This window comes from Hyperolius riggenbachi, chromosome 3 (assembly GCF_040937935.1).
Source record: "Hyperolius riggenbachi isolate aHypRig1 chromosome 3, aHypRig1.pri, whole genome shotgun sequence".
NCBI lineage: Eukaryota > Metazoa > Chordata > Amphibia > Anura > Hyperoliidae > Hyperolius > Hyperolius riggenbachi.
Window position 1 is genome coordinate 39,305,289 of NC_090648.1, and position 19,843 is coordinate 39,325,131.

At 43.6% G+C, this 19,843-nt stretch overlaps 1 protein-coding gene across 1 annotated transcript in view; it reads left to right on the forward strand.

The window, feature by feature from the left end:
* The window catches only part of LOC137562552 (uncharacterized), a 43,945-nt gene that overhangs the window by 15,143 nt on the left and 8,959 nt on the right, over positions 1 to 19,843 (forward strand). The window contains exons 4-5 of the mRNA XM_068274005.1: positions 13,369 to 13,483; positions 16,697 to 17,065. Of these exons, the coding sequence (XP_068130106.1) occupies positions 13,411 to 13,483; positions 16,697 to 17,065 (442 nt within the window). The 5' untranslated portion in view covers positions 13,369 to 13,410. The remainder of the gene's footprint in view (positions 1 to 13,368; positions 13,484 to 16,696; positions 17,066 to 19,843) is intronic.

The following is a 19,843-nucleotide window of genomic DNA, read 5'->3' on the forward strand; positions in this document are numbered from 1 at the left end:
TCTGGGGGACACTCAAACCTTCAGAGCTTGTAGGTCAATACGACCTTTCCCGGTGACCCCGGGGTCAAGCATTGACCATTTCTTCGATGCTGTCCTGAAGGATATGAAAGCTCAAATTTATGAGCGAGCCCTTCCAAATTTGAGCAATCAGGAGAGAAGGGCACTTGACTGGTTAAGGATGAACGACAAGTTGATCATAAGAGGTGCGGACAAGGGTGGAAATCTAGTTATAATGTCCGCTCAACAATATAAAATGGAGGCCGAAAGGCAATTAAATGATAGAGACACCTATTGTCCGCTTTCTTGTGATCCAACTGTACAATACCAGTCGGACCTCAGGACACTCCTTGATAGGGGCGTTGCAAGGGGGTTTCTTCCAAAGAAATTGGCGGGAGATCTTGTCCCGGCCTTTCCCAGACAACCTGTGTGGTATCACATTCCTAAATTGCATAAATCTATGGCCGCACCGCCGGGACGTCCCATAGTCTCAGGCTGTGGGTCTCTTACTGAGAGATTGTCCAGGTACCTGGACCACCTCCTCCGCCCCCTACTTGCAGGAGTGCCCTCTTATCTGAGGGACACCCTGGAGGTTCTGCGGGACGTGGGGCGTGCCACTTGGGTCCCGGGGACAGACTGGCCACCATTGATGTGGTCAGTCTGTACAGCAGGATTCCCCAAGACCTGGGGGTACAGGCCGTCAAGAAATTTTTGCAATGCACTAACAAAGACGAGGATTTCATTGAATTCATTTGTGAATGTTTACATTATGTGTTAACACACAATGCCTTTGTGTTTGACGGTCGATGGTACCAGCAGGTGGCGGGGACAGCTATGGGGACCCCGGTGGCATGCTCCTTTGCGAACCTCTTTTTGGGGGCGTGGGAAGAGTCTGCTGTGCACTCGGACTCCAACCCGTTCCGGGGGCACATCAGACGGTGGTCCAGGTACGTGGACGACGTCCTGGTGGTGTGGTCTGGTACCCTACTTGATTTTGAGGGATTTTTAAATTATCTCAATGATAACCAAATTAATATGCAGTTCACTTCAGAAATGATTGGGGAGGAAGTAGTGTTTCTTGACCTCAAACTCAAAGTGGATGGTGATAGAGTAGTCAGTGAGGGCTATCGTAAGCCGACTGCGACAAATTCAGTTCTCCATGCAAGGAGCTTCCATCCCAGACATGTGGTGGAGGCGATCCCATACGGTCAATATCTACGCTTGAGGAGGAACAATCAGTTGCAGTCGACTTTCGACCAACAGTCAATTGACAATAGGAGCGCAGCATGACCAAGCGTCTAGCAGACGCGAAACGGCCGTCGCAAGCCCCGACTGATACCTGGCACCCCCACCTCCAACTCACCACCATCATCACATTGATGTTTAGCTGACAGCTCCAATGGTATGTGACCTGAAACAATTAATAAACACTGACACGCATTTGAAGACGGATGGTGCCCGGATGTTTCTTTCTTTCTCTCCCTGATTTTTACTGAACAGACAGAGCTGAGATTTGAACTCTGGTCTCCAGTGTCAAAGGCAGAGCCCTTCACCATTACACCTTGCAGCCACTGCTTACAGATATGTAGCCAGACGTGGCCTTGTGTTCAACAATTGTCAAGAGAAAAATTAGACAAGATAGCAGTGTTAGGAAGACTTGCCTAAGGTCTCCTACTGAACTCTGGTCTCCTGTGTCAGAGGCAAAGCCCTTAACCATTACACCAAGCAGCCACTGCATATGGATACACAAGACCATGTCTGGCTACATATCTGAAGTCAGACTGGATTAGTTATGTCTTGTTCTAGTGAAACCCATTTTATAGCGCCGTTTGCTCGAATAGCTCGAATAGTGAATGGGCTATTCGCGTTTACTCGAATAGCCCATTCGAATAGCTGCAGCTATTCGGAGCTCGAATACCGAGCTCGAATAGCTGAAAAAGAGCTCGAATATTCGAGCTCTGCTGAGCACCACTGCTTAAAATTACCAAGTTGTGGTACTGCCATTTGATCATTCTATCTTTATATAAATCATTTAAATTCATTAGGCCCGCCAATCTCATAGGCAATGTATTGATGTTGTACCAAACTGTGAACATTTGTTATAGTTTGTATTGGACAGAATAATGTTCAGGATTATATTAAGGTCTGTGAAATATTGATGGTGACTTTGTACTTCTTTAGTATGTAGTTGAGGGTCTCGATGAAAAGTTGTTTCATTCCATGGATATTAGATGTAACAATGTATAGAACGATCTAGTCCATAGACAAAATATACTACTCTTGAGGCATAGAAAGAGATTGAATTGAACGACAACAAAAAGAAACATAAAACATAACCTCATTCACAACGTTATTTATAATGACATTGTTAATCTCACCACTATATTATCTCATACATTTTATTAGGTAAAATTGTGCAGCTAAGTATTAAGAGAGCAGTCTGGCCTAAGATATTTCTCCGTTGTTATATTGCGTTTATACATTGCTATGAGAGAGACAAAGTCTAATTTATCTGTGGATTTCCAGTTACTCGTTATTGTGCATTGGGTTGCCATCATTAGATGGCAGATCTGCAATCAATATGTGGGATCAATTTTATCTATATCTATACATAACAAGGCTACTTGTGGTGTCATGGAAAATCCCGGGTCTAACTGCTGCCTTATGTACTGCTCTACAGTCTCCAAAGGTCAGAAAAATGTGGGCACTCCCATAACATATGTATTATTGTTCCTATGGAATGTGAACATTTCCAGCATATGGGTGAGGAGGTAGTTACTTATGAATTATGCTAGTTTCCTAGGAGTTATATACCAACATTTGAGTATCTTTATATATTGTTCCCAATGGGAATTACACTTTGAAATTGTGATACTTTCTTAATTGAAGAGATTGTTTGATTATTAGTAGAGATGTCGCGAACCTCCGATTTTAGGTTCGCGAACCTCCGCGAAAGGTTCGGTTCGCGAAAAAGTTCGCGAACCGCTATAGACTTCAATGGGGAGGCAAACTTTGAAAATTTAAAAAAATTCTACCAGCTGGAAAAATTATATAAAACATGTTTCAAGAGCTCTAATACCTGGAGGCACACCTGATTGAGTGAAATACACATCACTGCTGGAGGACCCACCCTCCCTCCCTCCTCCAAGCAAGGTCCTTATACCATTTGACTCAGTTGTCTGCCTACACTAATTAGCTATGGGACAGCTGCTACACACTCTGCTAGGGAGATTTTAATTAGCCTCTTGTGGGTCTCCTCCTTCCTTCCTCCCTCCTACCGGAGTGAGGAGGATCTCATCTGCCAGGGAATTATGCTATTTCAAAAACCAGTTCACATCACACCATGGCTGGGAATCGAACCCAGATCTCACTGTGTGGTGGGCAAGTCACCCTAACCACTGTACCATCACACCAGTACTAACTGAAGCTGGCCTAAAATTTACCACTTATGCTAAATGCAATAGAAACATTAGGTTGCTTAAAGGGAACCTTAACTGAGAGTGATATGGATGTTTCCTGTAAACAATACCAGTTGCCTGGCAGTCCAGCTGATCTTTGTGACTGCAATAGTGGCTGAATCACACCCTGAAACAAGCATGCAGCTAATCCAGTCTGACTTCAGTCAGAGCACCTGATCTGCATGCTTGTTCAGGGGCTGTGGCTAAAAGTATTAGAGAGACACAGGATCAGCAGGCGATTCAGGCAACTGGTATTATTTTAAAAGGAAAAATCCATATCCTTCTCCGTTTAGGTTCCCTTTAAGGATTTGTAGCATAAAAGTCAACTCACATTTGCTGGGATTTGAACCTGGGTCTCACTGTGTGGTGGACAAGCACGCTAACCACTGTACCACAACCCCAGTAGTAACTGAAGCTGGCCTAAAATTTACCATTTATGCTAAATGCAATAGAAACATTAGGTTGCTTAAAGGGAACCTTAACTGAGAGTGATATGGATGTTTCCTGTAAACAATACCAGTTGCCTGGCAGTCCAGCTGATCTTTGTGACTGCAATAGTGGCTGAATCACACCCTGAAACAAGCATGCAGCTAATCCAGTCTGACTTCAGTCAGAGCACCTGATCTGCATGCTTGTTCAGGGGCTGTGGCTAAAAGTATTAGAGACACAGGATCAGCAGGCGATTCAGGCAACTGGTATTATTTTAAAAGGAAAAATCCATATCCTTCTCCGTTTAGGTTCCCTTTAAGGATTTGTAGCATAAAAGCCAACTCACATTGGCTGGGATTTGAACCTGGGTCTCACTGTGTGGTGGGCAAGCACGCTAACCACTGTACCACAGCACCAGTAGTAACTGAAGTTGGCCTAAAATTTACCATTTATGCTCAATACAAGAGAAAAAGTAGACAAGACAAATAACATTTATATCACACTTTTCTTCGGGCGGACTCAAAGCACCAGAGCTGCAGGCACTAGGGCATGCTCTATAGGCAGTAGCTGTGTTAGGAAGACTTGCCTAAGGTCTCCTACTGAATAGGTGGTGGCTTACTGAACAGACAGAGCTGAGATTTGAACTCTGGTCTCCAGTGTCAAAGGCAGAGCCCTTAACCATTACACCATGCAGCCACTGCTTACAGATATGTAGCCAGACATGGCCTTGTGTTCAACAATTGTCAAGAGAAAAATTAGACAAGATAGTAGTGTTAGGAAGACTTGCCTAAGGTCTCCTACTGAACTCTGGTCTCCTGTGTCAGAGGCTGAGCCCTTAACCATTACACCATGCAGCCACTGCATATGGATACACAAGACCATGTCTGGCTACATATCTGAAGTCAGACTGGATTAGTTATGTCTTGTTCTAGTGAAACCCATTTTTTTTCTTTAGAATTAGACCTCCAGGCCTTAGCAAAGTCAAGGATACAAGATTGATAATACATTTCTAAGTTAGGAAGTCCAATACCCCCTAAGTGTTTAGATAAAGTCATAGTGTTATAGGCGATTCTTGGTTTACGGCCTCCCCAAATAAAGGTATTCATAATTTTTTTTTTAGATCTAGGAAGTATGTGCTCTTAGGGCCCTTTTCCACTAGCAATCGCTAGCGTTCACGCTGAACGCTAGCGATTGCTGAATCGCAATTACCGGCGATTCCCCGACGTTCGCGGCCGCGATTTTGCTATGCTATGCACTGCATAGCAAAATCGCGGCAAATATTGCTCCGCCGCGCGTTCGCGTTCCCGACAAAAACGAATCGCGGTAGTGGAAATGACCTACCGCGATTCCTATGTTAAAAAGCAAACCGTAGAAGTCGCTAGCGGTTTGCGTTTTTGCGATTCAGTTTGCGCTGGTGGAAAAGGGCCCTAAAAGTGTATTGGTAGAGTACGAAATATGTAGAGAATTTTTGGTAGCAAGAACATTTAGAAGGAAGCTAATCTACCCGACCAGGATAAGGAAAATTTGGTGAAAGATTGAGATTCAGTTTTGAGAGTTTTTAGAAAGGGTAAAAAATTATGTTTGAATAAATCCGAGACCTTCGGTGTCAAATGGACTCCCAAGTATTGTACTGCTTCTTCAGCCCAAGGAAATGCAAATCTAAGAGAGCTGGAATTTTTGAATTTTGGGGGAATATTCAAGCCTAAAATATAGGACTTAGTTTGGTTCAATTTATAATAAGATGCTTCAGAAAAGGATGTTAGTACTGTAAGTAGATGTTGTAGTGATTCAAGGGGCTTTGAGATTGTTAAGGTGACGTCATCAGCAAAAAGACTGATCACATGTTTTTTGCTTCCTATAGATATTCCTTGCATTTCAGTTGTAGTTTGTGCTAATTTTTGTGCTAATGTCTCCATCAGAAGGACAAATATAATAGGAGAGAGAGGACACCCTTGACGGGTTCCATTTGAGATATCGAAGGTCTCAGATAAAATACCTGCAGCATTCACTTTAGCCGAAGGGTTGGTGTATAGTGCTATTATGGCTACCAAAATTGGGCCTTGAAACCCAAATTTGAGGAGGGTAGCACTTAGAAAACCCCAGTGAACTCTGTTAAACGCCTTCTCAGTATCCAAAGTGAGGAGCAGAGAAGGCGTTCGACAGAGCTCTATGGCCCATATGCAATTCACTTTTTCTCCTGAGTTTTCTCCTAGGTGATATTTTTAAACTTGTTAATAAAATGCCTTTTAAGCCACCAGAAAGCAAGAAAATACTCAAAATAAGTTTGATAGTACTTTTTCACCTACTTTTTGGTACTTTTTTAGTTGAAAAGTGCTGGATATTTTAAATCAAAGATGAAAAAATAACTCCAAGGAGAAAACTCAGGTGAAAAAGTGAATTGCATATGGCCCTATGTGTCTTAGTATATTCAACATTCTTCTTGTTCCATCCGGTGCCTGTCTTCCTTTTGTAAAACCCACTTGGTCAGATAATAGCAAGGTTGGCGTTATATGCATTAGTCGGTTTGCAATTAGTTTGACGTATAGTTTTGTATCTGTGTTTAGTATTCATTAACCCTTCTGGCGGCCAGGGGGAAGCACAGCACTATTTTTTTTTTTCTTAAATCATGTAGCTAGCCTAGCGCTAGCTACATGACAGCCGCTGTGCAGCGGCATCCCCCCACCCTCTTCGATCGCCTCCAGCGATCAAGCCCGTCCGGAAATCCCATTCTGAATGGGATTTCCATTAGGGCTTCCCCCATCGCCATGGCGATGGGCGGGATGACGTCACCGACGTCATAGACGTTGTGACGTCAAAGGGAGCCCCGGTCCACCCCCCAGCGCTGCCTGGCACTGATTGGCCAGGCAATGCATGGGGTCTGGGGGGGGGGGGGCGGCTCGGCACGGCTGGTAGTGGCAAATCGGCGTGGAGCGCCGGCGATCGGGCAGTACACGCTGCTAGCAAAAAAAATTATGCAAATCGGCCCAGCAGGGCCTGAGAAATCCTCCTGCGTGGCATAGCCTTGCCGCCAGGAAGGTTAATAAAGCCATCTGGGCCTGGAGCTTTATTTTTTTAAGGATTTAATGGCTTTAAGTATTTCTAGTGTGGAGAATGGTGTGTTTAGTTCTTCTAATTGATCCAATTTAAGTGTGGGTAGTTGTTTGAGGATAGAAAATCATTAATTAGAGCGGGGGTCGGTTGAACAGTATTGGTATCGTTTTGGAGATTGTACAGTTGGGTGTAGTAATCTGCAAAGGCATTTGCTATACTCTTAGGGTTCATGATTTTGTTTTTTGCGGTTGGGTGTATGCTTGAAAAAATCATCGATTTGAGATTTCCGTGTTTTACAAGATTCGCTAAATATTATTCCTGCTTTGTTATTACTAGAGTATTTGGTAGAGTTGAGTTTCCTCATATTAGCTTCATATTGGTACAAGAGAACATTTCTCAATTCTTGTCTGAGCTGATAAAGTTGGTTGTTGATCAGTGGATCTTGGGAATTCTTGTGGGACTTTTCAAGTATTTGTATCTGGGATAGTTGGTTTGAGTAGGTTTGTTGTCTTTCTTTTTTCAGTTTGGCGCTCTGTTGGAGATAAAGGCCTCTCATATAGGCTTTATGTGCTGACCAAATTGTATGATTGTTAATATCAGGGGTTGAGTTGTTAGCAAAGTACTCTTGTAAGTGATTTTTAAAGATAGGTTTATAAGTGGAGTTAGTTAGGATAGAGTAGTTCATCCTCCATGTCTTAGGTTTCTGGGTCAAGGAAGTGTTCCTAATAGATATCTGTATTGGAGAGTGGTCTGACCACGTTATATTGCCTATATTGGTGTCAACTACTGATTGTAGGAGAACTCTTTCTGGGAGAAAAAAATCAATACGTGAGTGTGTTCGATGAACAGAAGAATAGTGTGAGTAATCTTTTTCGGTTGTATTAAAGATTCTCCATGGATCTAATACATTTTTTCATTTCAGGACTTTCTCCAATGGAAGTGTTTTTGGCGGAGGAGTCTATCTTAGATATACAGGCATTGAAGTCACCTCCTATCAAGAGATGACCCTGTTTGACTTTCTCAACTTTAGATAGTAATTTTTGTAAGAGCTGTCTTTGGGAGGTATTGGGTGCATACAAGGATAATACAATGTAGGTTTGATCGTTAATCTGACCAACAAATATTATGTATCTACCACCTTCATCAATAGATACTGAGATAGGTACCACCTTAATATCTTCACAAAAGGCTAATAATACGCCCCTTTTTTGTTGTTGAATGTGCTATGGAATACAGACAAAAAAAGACAACAGTACCTGGCACCAAATGTAGCAGGGCAGACACACCAGGGCTGGGACCAAGATGCAGAGCGTGCTCATCCAAGAAACTTTGCCATCCAATCAAATTGAAGAAAAAAGCGGGGCACCACTCCTTTTAAAAGTCCCTTTATTCCGGTGGGGGAGACAGCAGGTACATGCAGTGGGGGTATCAAGTGCCTGACAGCTGTTTCGCTGGTTTAAATATGTTCCGCCCATTTTTAAACTGGTGGCAATGGTTACAGGTTTAGAGGTAAGGAGGCGGTTTGTGTCGCCCAGCACCCAATCAGAGTACTTGTTTCTCGGAGAGGTGGGAGGGTGTTTCTGGCCTCCATTACAATATTTAAGAAGCGTTTCTATGGTGTCTTGTGTACATACTGCCTCTGAAGAAGCTGGTTTAAACCAGCGAAACAGCTGTCAGGCACTTGATACCCCCACTGCATGTACCTGCTGTCTCCCCCACCGGAATAAAGGGACTTTTAAAAGGAGTGGTGCCCCGCTTTTTTCTTCAATTTGATTGGATGCTATGGAATACAGTTGGGTAATTTGAGGAAGAACAGAATTTAGTATCAATATTTAGTAAATGTGTTTCTTGTGCCATGAGAATATGGACTTTTTGTGATTGTGCATCTGACCACATTATCCCATTCAGGTTCCGTCGTTTTCACGTGAGAAATGTTCACCTCCCATTCATTAGCCTATAACTTTATCACTACTTATCACAATGCACTGATCTATATCTTGTTTTTTCCACCACCAATTAGGCTTTCTTTGGGGGGTAAATTTTGCTAAGAGCCACTTTACTGTAAATGCATTTTAACAGGAAGAATAAGAAAAAAATGGAAAAATTCATTATTTCTCATTTTTCAGCCATTATAGTTTTAAAATAATACATGCCTCCATAATTAAAACTCACGTATTGTATTTATCCATATGTCCCGGTTATTACACCATTAAAATTATGTCCATATCACAATGTATGGCGACAATATTTTATTTGGAAATAAAGGTGCATTTTTTCCATTTTGCATCTATCACTATTTACAAGTTTCAAATAAAAAAAAATATAGAAATATTTCATCTTTACATTGATATTTAAAAAGTTTAGACCCTTAGGTAAATATTTACATGTTTTTTTTTTTTTTATTGTAATGTTTTTTTTTTTTTTATACTAAACATTTTATTTGGGTACTTTTGGGAGGTAAACAATAGATGTATAATGTAAATGTGTGTTAATTCTTTTTTTTTTTTTTTTCAGGTGTAGTATTACTTTTTGGCCACAAGATGGCGGCCATGAGTTTCTTTACATGACGTCACTCTAAGCGTAGCATGCGCTTAGAGTGACGCATCGGGAAGGAGACGGCCAGAAAAAGCTCAGCTTCCAAGAGAAGCTGTCGCTTTTTCAGCGGGGGAGAGGAATCAGTGATCGGGCTCCATAGCCCGATACATTGATTCCTTGGCTACCGAATCCGTGGCCGGGAGTGCGCGTGCACGCGCACGATCGGCCGCGGGGGCGCACGGTAGCGTGCATGGTTCCTGGACGTAGAAACTACGTCCAGGAACCAAAATAGGTTAATCTTCGTTTAAAAGCTGAATTTAGGCCTTGAGCATTAATTCACTAGAACTTTAGGAAAAATTTCAGGCCATGCCAACCGTAGTATGAATATGATGCTTGTGTATAGTGGTTTAGATAACAAAATTCTTTATATGAGATCACAACTATATACATTATAACAGTTTGCGATTGTAGAATGAGGAACCATAGAAACAATAACATATGAACGTATAACTTTAGTAACGTAAATGTAGAAACAAGTTCAACTTCTACATTGTGTCTCATTGCTTGGACACGCAATGTAAAGAATGCTAGTGAACAGTTATGGCCTGGTTCGGTTTTTAGATTTCTTATGTGCTTGATCAGGAGGTTGTTGAGGAGGAGAAGGGATTCTTCTGATTGGGATTGTATTTGGTGTTAGTAATCAAGTCTCCTTGTATCTTGATTTTAAGTTGCTTGAGAAGGTTTATTCCAGAGTCGGGTGTTGAGATGGTATATTGCTTACTGTGTACGGAGAAAATCAGTTTAGTGGGAAATCCCCATTTGTAGGTAATTTGAGCATCTCTCATGGCTTTTGCAAGAGGTTGTAATGCTCTCCTGTTCTGAAAAGTGGCTTGAGAAAGATCAGAGTAGAGTGAGATTTTAGAAAAGAGGTCCGGCAAGGTACCCATCTTTCTTAAGGCTAACATTAAGTTCTCTTTTATTTGAGAGAATAAAAAGCGAACAATGATGTCTCTGGGTATGTTTTCTGGATGATGTGCAGGTTTTGGTAGGCGGTGGACTCTATGGTGAGCTCAATCGTTGTTGCCTCAGGTAGTGCTGCTTTTGCAAGAGATGTTACATATCGTCTCAGCAGTCAGCTCCCCAGATGAGATGGTTTCTGTGATTCCTCTTAGTTTAAGGTTATTGTGTCTGGAGCGGTCCTCCAGATCTGATGCTTTTGTTTTAAGCCATTTAATGTCATTGGTGTTCTGTTCCGAGGTATCTACCATGAGATTGTGTTGTTTCACTATAGCAATGATTTTATTTTCTGTTAGATCCTCTCTGTGACCTAAGTCATCAGTGTCTCTTTGCAGAGATGTGTGAATGGTTGATAAGTCTGCCATTAATGCTGAACTGAAGGATAGAAGGAGATCTTTAAGATACTCCTGAGACACAGGTTGATCTGTCGCTGGGAAAGCTAATATGTCTGAGGGGCATGCTGCATTCCCTGTGGGAGAGTGAGAGCTCGGCCTACCTTGTCGGTATTGTGGGCGCCGTCATCAAGGCGGGGACAGGATCTCGCCGGGCTGTTAGTCGGCGATGTCTCATTGCAGTGTTCCGGAGGTAGCGAGGAGAGGGTGTATGAGTCGTCACCTTCTGGGCTCTCTGTGTTGCTGCCAGCCACGATGTCAGGACGAGCAGGGAGCTGATTCTGAGATGGAGGAGCGGCGCCATCTTGGTTCCTCCTCGTGGAGCACTGAGGACGCTCGGTGAAAAAATCAGTGAGTTTCTTTGGTTTAGGGTGCCCTGCTTCCTTTTGTTAGAGGAGCCCGTGTCGGTATCCATTCCCTCCTGCATATTCGCCGGATTGCTGTGAATTTGCACTGCTTTGTGCCACTTTAGAAGGAGCCGAACCAGGAGCTCAGGCTTCACACCACCTTCCTGGTCTCCGTCATTGCCATGCCCCCTGGTGTATACATTTCACTAGCAACCTCTTTGTTTACTGTTATCAAAATACTTTCAAACATTACTGATGCCAAAACTGAGGGCAGAATGAGCCATTAGGGGAGGGGAAATTCCCCTCACACTTGATTAGTTAACCCTGCGTGTGACTCTGTATGAGAGAGAGAAAGCTCCCAACAGCTGCAGCTTCTGTGTCCTGTGTTTCTGACTGAAGTGTGTGAAGAGAGCAGAGGAAACTTGTAATTTTCACAGCTTTTCATCCTGTTTTGGCTTTCAGAGAAAAATACTCTGTAGTCCGATATGCAACACTGGCTGTGCATTGAAGCAGAGACTCCTTATGCAATTGATTTGTCCCAGTATAGCTAAATCCTACACTCAATAAATTAAAGCTTTTGCCTCTGATATTTAACATGAAAAGTAGGGAAATGTTTACACAGCTACTTAGACATTATTTGTACATAGTCATTTTAGAACACTTGGGTATTGATAGTATTCCTTTAAATATAAAATAAAACTGTAGAGTATGATAAAAAGTCATTATTAGTAGAAAGAGGATGGATACAATTGTTTATTTCATTAGTTTATTTTTACCTCGGGTGTCCTTTAAGCAACTTGCAATATACATTGGACAAGTTAGTAGCTGAGCATCAAAATTCTCTTTCCCTGTTCCTTTATAAGTTTATCAAAGACACTAACCAGCTGGAAGATGTACTTCTCTCCAATAATGCTGAAAAGGCATCTAAATGGAAGCTATCCAAGTGTCACAAGCTTCTGACAGAGGGCTGGCAGCTCACCTTCAGGAGAGGCAACAGTTGAATTGTGTTAGAAAGATTAGTTTAGTAGATGATACAAGACAAATGACAAGACAAATAACATTTATATCGCGCTTTTCTCCTGGCGGACTCAAAGCGCCAGAGCAGCAGTCACTAGGGCGCGCTCTATAGGCAGTAGCAGTGTTAGGGAGACTTGCCAAAGGTCTCCTACTGAATTAGGTGCTGGCGTACTGAACAGGCAGAGCCGAGATTCGAACCCAGGTCTCCTGTGTCAGAGGCAGAGCCCTTAACCATTACACCATCCAGCCACCACCAACATACAGCGTCATCTAATCCACTATCAATCTTACCCCTAACAAACAATTGTGGCCCAAGAGTCAAAACATTTGCCAAAACCTAGTCTAGTGGATGGTTTGATTTTTTTTTCTGGATATAGGCAGCCTCTTAACCTCCTGAGCGGTATGGACGAGCTCAGCTCGTCCATCACCGCCGGAGGCTGCCGCTCAGGCCCTGCTGGGCCGATTTTCTTCAAATAAAGTGCAGCACACGCAGCCGGCACTTTGCCAGCCGCGTGTGCTGCTTGATCGCCGCCGCTCTGCGGCGATCCGCCGCGAGCAGCGGCGAAAGAGGGTCCCCCCAGCCGCCTGAGCCCACCGTAGCCGGAACAAAAAGTTCCGGCCAGCGCTAAGGGCTGGATCGGAGGCGGCTGACGTCAGGACGTCGGCTGACGTCCATGACGTCACTCCGCTCGTCGCTATGGCGACGATCTAAGCAAAACAAGGAAGGCCGCTCATTGCGGCCTTCCTTGTTTATTCTGGGCGCAGGAGGCGATCAGAAGAACGCCTCCGGAGCGCCCTCTAGTGGGCTTTCATGCAGCCAACTTTCAGTTGGCTGCATGAAATAGTTTTTTTTTTAATTAAAAAAAAACCCTCCCGCAGCCTCCCTGGCGATCTCAATAGAACGCCGGGGAGGTTAATAGTTCTTATCCAAATAGAAAATAAGGTAGCCTTAACCTAACCCCTTTTATTTTCTTTAGGTATGCCACAAGTTGGATAACAAATCATCTTTACAGAAATGTATGCATTTTATTAATTAAAACACTGTATTTGAAATTTCAATAGAAATAAAGGAATAGCTGAAGTGTTTGATAAAGTTTTTTTTAAAACTATTTTGTCTTTGTAAAGATGGGGTGTCGGTTACTCAGTTGGAAGAAGTGATAGGTGTTTATGGTGAGGAGGATGTCATCATCCCGTGTCATTACCCTGAGGAGGACACCGGCCCTGCACAGGAAGTCACATGGTATATTTCAGACAGGGAACATCATACATGTGATCCTACAAGACCCCTTCATACATGGAGGACACCTGCAGATTTGCATTTCCATTTTTCATTGGTCAATTTTCCTCATGATGTTTCACTTCAAATACATAAAGTAAAACCAGGACATTACCAGAACTACTGCTGTGATGTCACTACTGCCGGAAGAGGAAGATTATTAAGCAAGCAAATCACAAAACTGATCGTTACAGGTATAAAGTAAAAAAAGTACTTAAAGGGAAGGTCCAGGCAAAAAAAAAAAATGAGATTCACTTACCTGGGGCTTCTACCAGCCCCATGTAGCCATCCTGTGCCCTTGTAGTCACTCACTGCTGCTCCAGTCCCCCGCTGGCAGCTTTCTGACCTCGGAGGTCAGGGCCACATTGCATACATTTTTACGCATTCCAGCTAGTGCAGGAACAAAAATTTACGCGTTGCACCACTAACGCGTAAAAATGTATGCGTTAATGTTCCTGCACTAGCGGGAATGTGTAAAAATGTACGCAATTCGGCCCTGACCTCCGAGGTCAGAAAGCTGCCAGCGGGGGACTGGAGCAGCAGTGAGTGACTACGAGGGCACAGGATGGCTGCATGGGGCTGGTAGAAGCCCCAGGTAAGTGAAACTCATTTTTTTTTTTTGCTTGAACCTTCCCTTTAAGTTCATAAATGATGAGGGAGTTGAAAAGAGAGCAGGAAGCAAATGATGCAGGGTGGGGGGTGTGGGGCATACATTTAAAAAGGGTACCTGGAAAAAAGGGCACCTGGTGTAAACGAAAAAGCCAGATTTGGATACAAAGGGCACCTGGTGTAGCCGAAATGCCAAATCCGGCTGAAGAAAAGTGATTACTATGACCTAACTTCTCCCTACTCTCACACAGAACCCTCCCCTTGTGGTGCCTAACACTAAGACCACCCTGGTGGTGCCTAATTCTAATCACTCTCCCCCTGGTGTTTAACCCTTACCCTTCCTTGGGGGTGCCTAACACCAAGACCCCCCCGGTGATGTCTAACCCTAAGACCCCTGTGGTGATGCCTAACCCTGAAACCTCCCCTGGTGGTGCCTAACCCTAATACCCTCTAGGTGGTGCCTAACCCTAAGACCCCCTTGGTGGTGCCTAACCCTAAGACTAGCCCTGATGGTACCTAACCCTAAGACCCCCCTTGCCCTTGGTGGTGCCTAAACCTAAGACCCCCCCCCCCCTGGTGGTGCCTAACCCTAAGACCCCCCTGGTTGTGCCTAACCCCCCAGTGGTGCCTAATCCTGAATACTCTCCAGGTGGTGCCTAATCCTAAGACCCCCCCCTGGTGGTGCTCAACAATAAGTGGTAGGGGGGGGGGGTTAAGGTTAGGCATCAGTAAGGGAGGGTTCTCTGTGTGAGAATAGCATTAGGTTAAGTTGTAGTAAAATATCATTATTATTTTAACAATTATTGAAGTAATTTACACTTTTAAAATGTTCTACTAGCCGAAATTGGGCACTCACATTTCCTTGTGCCTTTTTTTCATGCATGCAATAAATATGGCAGCCTCTATATCCCTTTCACTTCAGGTGTCCTTTAATGAAGACAGAACAAATAGTTCACAGACAAAAATCAATAAAAGACCAGATAGCACTGCCAAATATAGACTGAACGCAAGGACTAACGAGCTAATTCATAACAACTGTGTAAATTAAAATTCGTAATATATGCAAGAATCACTCACTGCAAGTAACATTGGGATTAGCCATTATAAATACAAAGCAGCTACAAATTAAATTTTCGGCTCTACTCCAAATTTCCTTTTTGACCATAAACTTCAGATTGTTATGTTCATGTGGAGTCTCTCAGAGGGTGTAAAGGTAGCCATAAACTGGTCAATAGCCACCAGATCGACCAACAGATAGATCCCTCTCTGATTTAATCTGATCACAGAAGCAATTCAAGGTCGGCTGGCACACCAACTCAAAGTTCCAAGCAATTTTATTGAATGCACAACATGACAATTGTTTCGGGGCCGCAGAGGGTCCCCTTGATCAGATAAAGTGCAGACATACAAGTGATGCGAAGTACAAACACTGTGTTTGTACTTCACATCACTTGTATGTCTGCACTTTATCTGATGAAGGGGACCCTCTGCGGCCCCGAAACAATTGTCATGTTGTGCATACAATAAAATTGCTTGGAACTTTGAGTTGGTGTGCCAGCCGACCTTGAATTGCTTGTATTGGACTGATGTTGCTTCTGCATCAAGGCTGAGCACCCAACTATCCACGGCAAGGTGTGCCTATCCAAAACCTGATACTGTAATCTGATCACAGAGGGATCTATTGGCTGCCCATACACTGCACACGGATTTTGAATCGATTTCAGCATGGGATCAATTAAAAACCTGTGGGGGCGCCACTTGCCTCACCACCCCCAGGCCTCCCCCGGCCAGCAGCAATAATAACACCTGTCCGATGGCGCAAGTCCTGGGTCAATGCTGTAATTTCTTCTGGCGTCAGTGGAGGGCGCTCTACTGCTTGAACTTTAGCTTATTACAGGATGGGACAGAAGAGGAGAAGAAGGCCAGCATGAAGAAGTGACAGCAAGGGCTCCAGGGACTTGCGCCGGCGGACAGGTGATAGTATTGCTGCTGCTATGCTGCGTCGGTCATCGGCGAATTAAAAGCTGCTAGCGACGCACCCCTGACCCACCGACGATCAAGCAAAATTTTCCGTCTGGACCGACCGATTGAATCGACTGATGTCGGATGGAATTTGGTCAATCGGTCAATCGGTCAATGTTTGTGTTATTTCATAGCAGATTTGATCACAGTGATGGAATCTGCTGTATATAAACGGGATTTCGAACAAGTGTATGGGTACCATAGGAGTGCTCTTCACATCTACTCAAAACACAACCATCAGTTATTTCAGAAAAGTAAACCATAGACTGTCTCTTTTGAAGAGTGTGGACACTGACCAGTTTACCATCCAAATCATGACATCTTTTTTATATCAGTACAACTTAAGTTGGTCAATTGGCCAGTTTGAGGTTGAATTCTTATCTGTTAAATTTCAGCAGTTCATCACAAATATTTACAAGAAAACTGACATTGCAAAATGATGAGCTGTACCAATATAACAGGTGTGGATGTATCTAATGTATCTACACATATATGGGAATTACACATGTCCTTCATTGCTGAATGTGTGAAATGCTCTATTTTTAGGAAAGCCACCTTCAATATTCTCTGTTAATCAGCCCATCGAGACAACAGCTCAAAAAGTAGATCCTGTAACCCTAAACTGCTCCTACACCATACATTACCCATATATAGAGAGTGAAGTTGTGCGGCTCAGTGTGTACTGGAGGGTAGGCAATATAACTGGACCATATGCCTACCATCCCCACCAGGAAATGGTTCATCCCAACTATAAGGAGAGAGCGACCATAACAGGAACATCAGACCTCTTTATAGAAGGTGTGCAGATGGCTGATAGCACCTCCTTTTACTGCTTTGTGGTGATAAAGCTGTGCACAGATGATGGACATGTAGACTTCATCCAGTATGGAGCTGGCACCAAACTAAGAATCCAAGGTAAAATAAACCTAGTGTCTCGATGAAACTCCTGTAAAGATATTGCTGGATTAGCTTATGTATAGCTTACATATGTTTTCAGGCCTAATGTTTTGTGAGCTTAAAACACCTCGCTGGAATTAAGAATAATAATTATGCAATTAATAATATAATTATATTATAATTTCTTAATAATATAATCAGTTTCAAAGTGAAACATTTACGTGACCAGCCCCGGGCCGCCCATGCCCATGAGGCGGGGTGAGGCAGGTTCCTCAGGCGGAAGGGGGGGGGGGGCACCTGGCCATGGGGAGGGGGGGGTGCCAAGCTGGAGGGCGTAGCAGCCAGGAAGGGGGCAGTGGGGACGGGATTCTGCCCCCCCTCCTCACCTGGGTCCCCTGACTGCTCTCCCCCACCCGCTATGTGTGCAGAGTGGGTGTCAGCAGCAGATGGGGGAGTAATTACTCATCTCTTCCTTCCGCATTTCAAGCAATGAGTACCACCGCTCATCACTTCCTGCAATGCTACCCACTGTACTTGTAGTTCTCAGTAAGGGTCACACTGTAGTCACTTCCTGTCTGAGTCAGGACTGAGTCAGCCAATTACATACCTGATAATTAACTCTTTCAGGCAGAGAAAGAAAAAAAGGAACACAGCATAGTTATTTGTGTGCTAGGCACTGTACATACCCATGTCTATCTCATCATGTCACATGTCACTTCGGGTATCCATTGAATAATAATAAGAAAAGACCATTTATGCAAAAGGTTGCAATAATTTATTTCTGTGTCAATCACCTGAAACAGTGCTGTTCCTTCTAAAACGTATAAGACGGACCCCTTTACCATCACAGGACACATTTTCATAATATTGAACCACAGTTTGGGCAACTGGAATTCCATATGTGATTGTATGACGATTGCAGTCAGGCTGCGTATGTCCAGGTGAACCTAGTTCCCTAATACAGTACCTCTCTTTAGCAAGGGTTGAATTTAAAATTCCTTTAAAAATGTGAAAAGGTGCAGATATCAAAGGTAGAGAATTGTATGAGCTTTTCCACAGTTCAGTTTTTGCAGATCTTCATTTGGTGCCCAAAAGCCATTTCCATGCGAGTTTACCACAGATTGATTGCACAGTCAGTAGCATGGGGCATATTCAGTATGAGTCCCATATCATGAGCAGCATCACATGAGGTAATGTTATTAGACTCCATGCAGTATTTCCAAACTCACAGGTCCTGCAAAGGCCTCAATTCACTAAGTGCAGTTCGTTTAAAATAATTCAGGTCGGTAAAATACCGCTTTCAGCATTTTACACTTTTTTTTTCCAAATTCACTAAAATTTCCTGCATGCAGTAAAAGTTAGGTAATTTACTGAACAAACATACTTTGATTCAATAAGCCCTGCTCGGTAAATGTGTCACTTACCAGCCATGCAGCAGGGCAGCGGTGAGGCAGGAAGCTGCATCTATGACTGGGGGTTTTCTGCCAGTGCATCCCCAGCATCCCTTTAGATGTGCTGCAGCCACCAGGGGGAGCTCTTCTGTGTAAGAACATAGAGATATTAACATCTAAAAGGAAGCAGAAAAGCCTTTTGAAAATCTCCTTCTGCAGCTCTACCATAAAGTCCCGCCTTCCAGGCTATCGGACAAAAATCGGGGTGAGAAGCAGAGCTCTCCGTACTGGTGGTCTGCTACATCTGTCAATATGTTGCTGCATGGAGAGTGTGAGCGACCGGCTGGTCAGAGCTGGAGGTAAATGCCAAACACTTTTGCCCGATTTACCGAATGTGTTAATCTTTGTGAATTGAAGGATTGTTCGTAATCAGCCAATCTCGCTACGCTGCAACTTCGCGTAGTTTTACGCAATTACGCTTCACCAAACGACGGCTTCAAAATCAAAATCAAATATCCGCTTCATATGCATTTTGCAGACTACGCGTTAAAATATGCAATTACGCGTAGTGCAAAGTGTAGTGTATGCGGATGCTTATGCCCGCATGCAGAAAATTTTACGCATTAATTCCTCTTTAAACGCTTATATCGGGACCTCTTCTATGTGTACATTCCCCTTTCCAATGCGTAAATTTCATTCGTAGTTCACTACGCAATACACATGTTAGCTACGCATAGTGGGCGTAAGCTACGCGTAGCGGTACTTCGCTACGCGTAAATTCGTAAGCGTAGGTTTGAAACTTCGCCTATGAACTACGATGCGTAGATGCGAACTACGATGCGTAAATTCGCACTGCCGTAGTTTCTGCTCATCCCTGGTGAATTGCAATTACTTGACATTTCTTGAGGTATTTACCGCACACGTCGGTAATTTACCTCACTAGTCGGTAGTTTTACTTTTCAGTGCGATAATAGGTTCAGTGAACTGGCATTTGGCAAGGTGATCAGTAAAATCAGCTGTTTTCTGTATTACTGAATGGGGTATGCTTAGTGAATTGAGGCCAATGAGGGAAGTGCAGGCTGTGTCTCTAACCCTACCGAACTTCCGTCAGTGTGTCCACTCTGTCCATTAAGCAATCTTGCAAAGATATGCATAAAGGGACACTTAAGTCAAACAAAAAAAAAAGAGTTTTACTCACCTAGGGCTTCCAATAGCCCCCTGCAGCTGTCCGGTGCCCTCGCCGTCTCCCTCCGATCCCCCTGGCCCCGCCGGCAGCCACTTCCTGTTTCGGTGACAGGAGCTGACAGGATGGGGACGCGAGTGATTCTTCACGTTCCCAGACACATTAGCACCCTCTACGCTGCTATATGGTATATGATATATGCTATAGCAGCATAGATGGTGC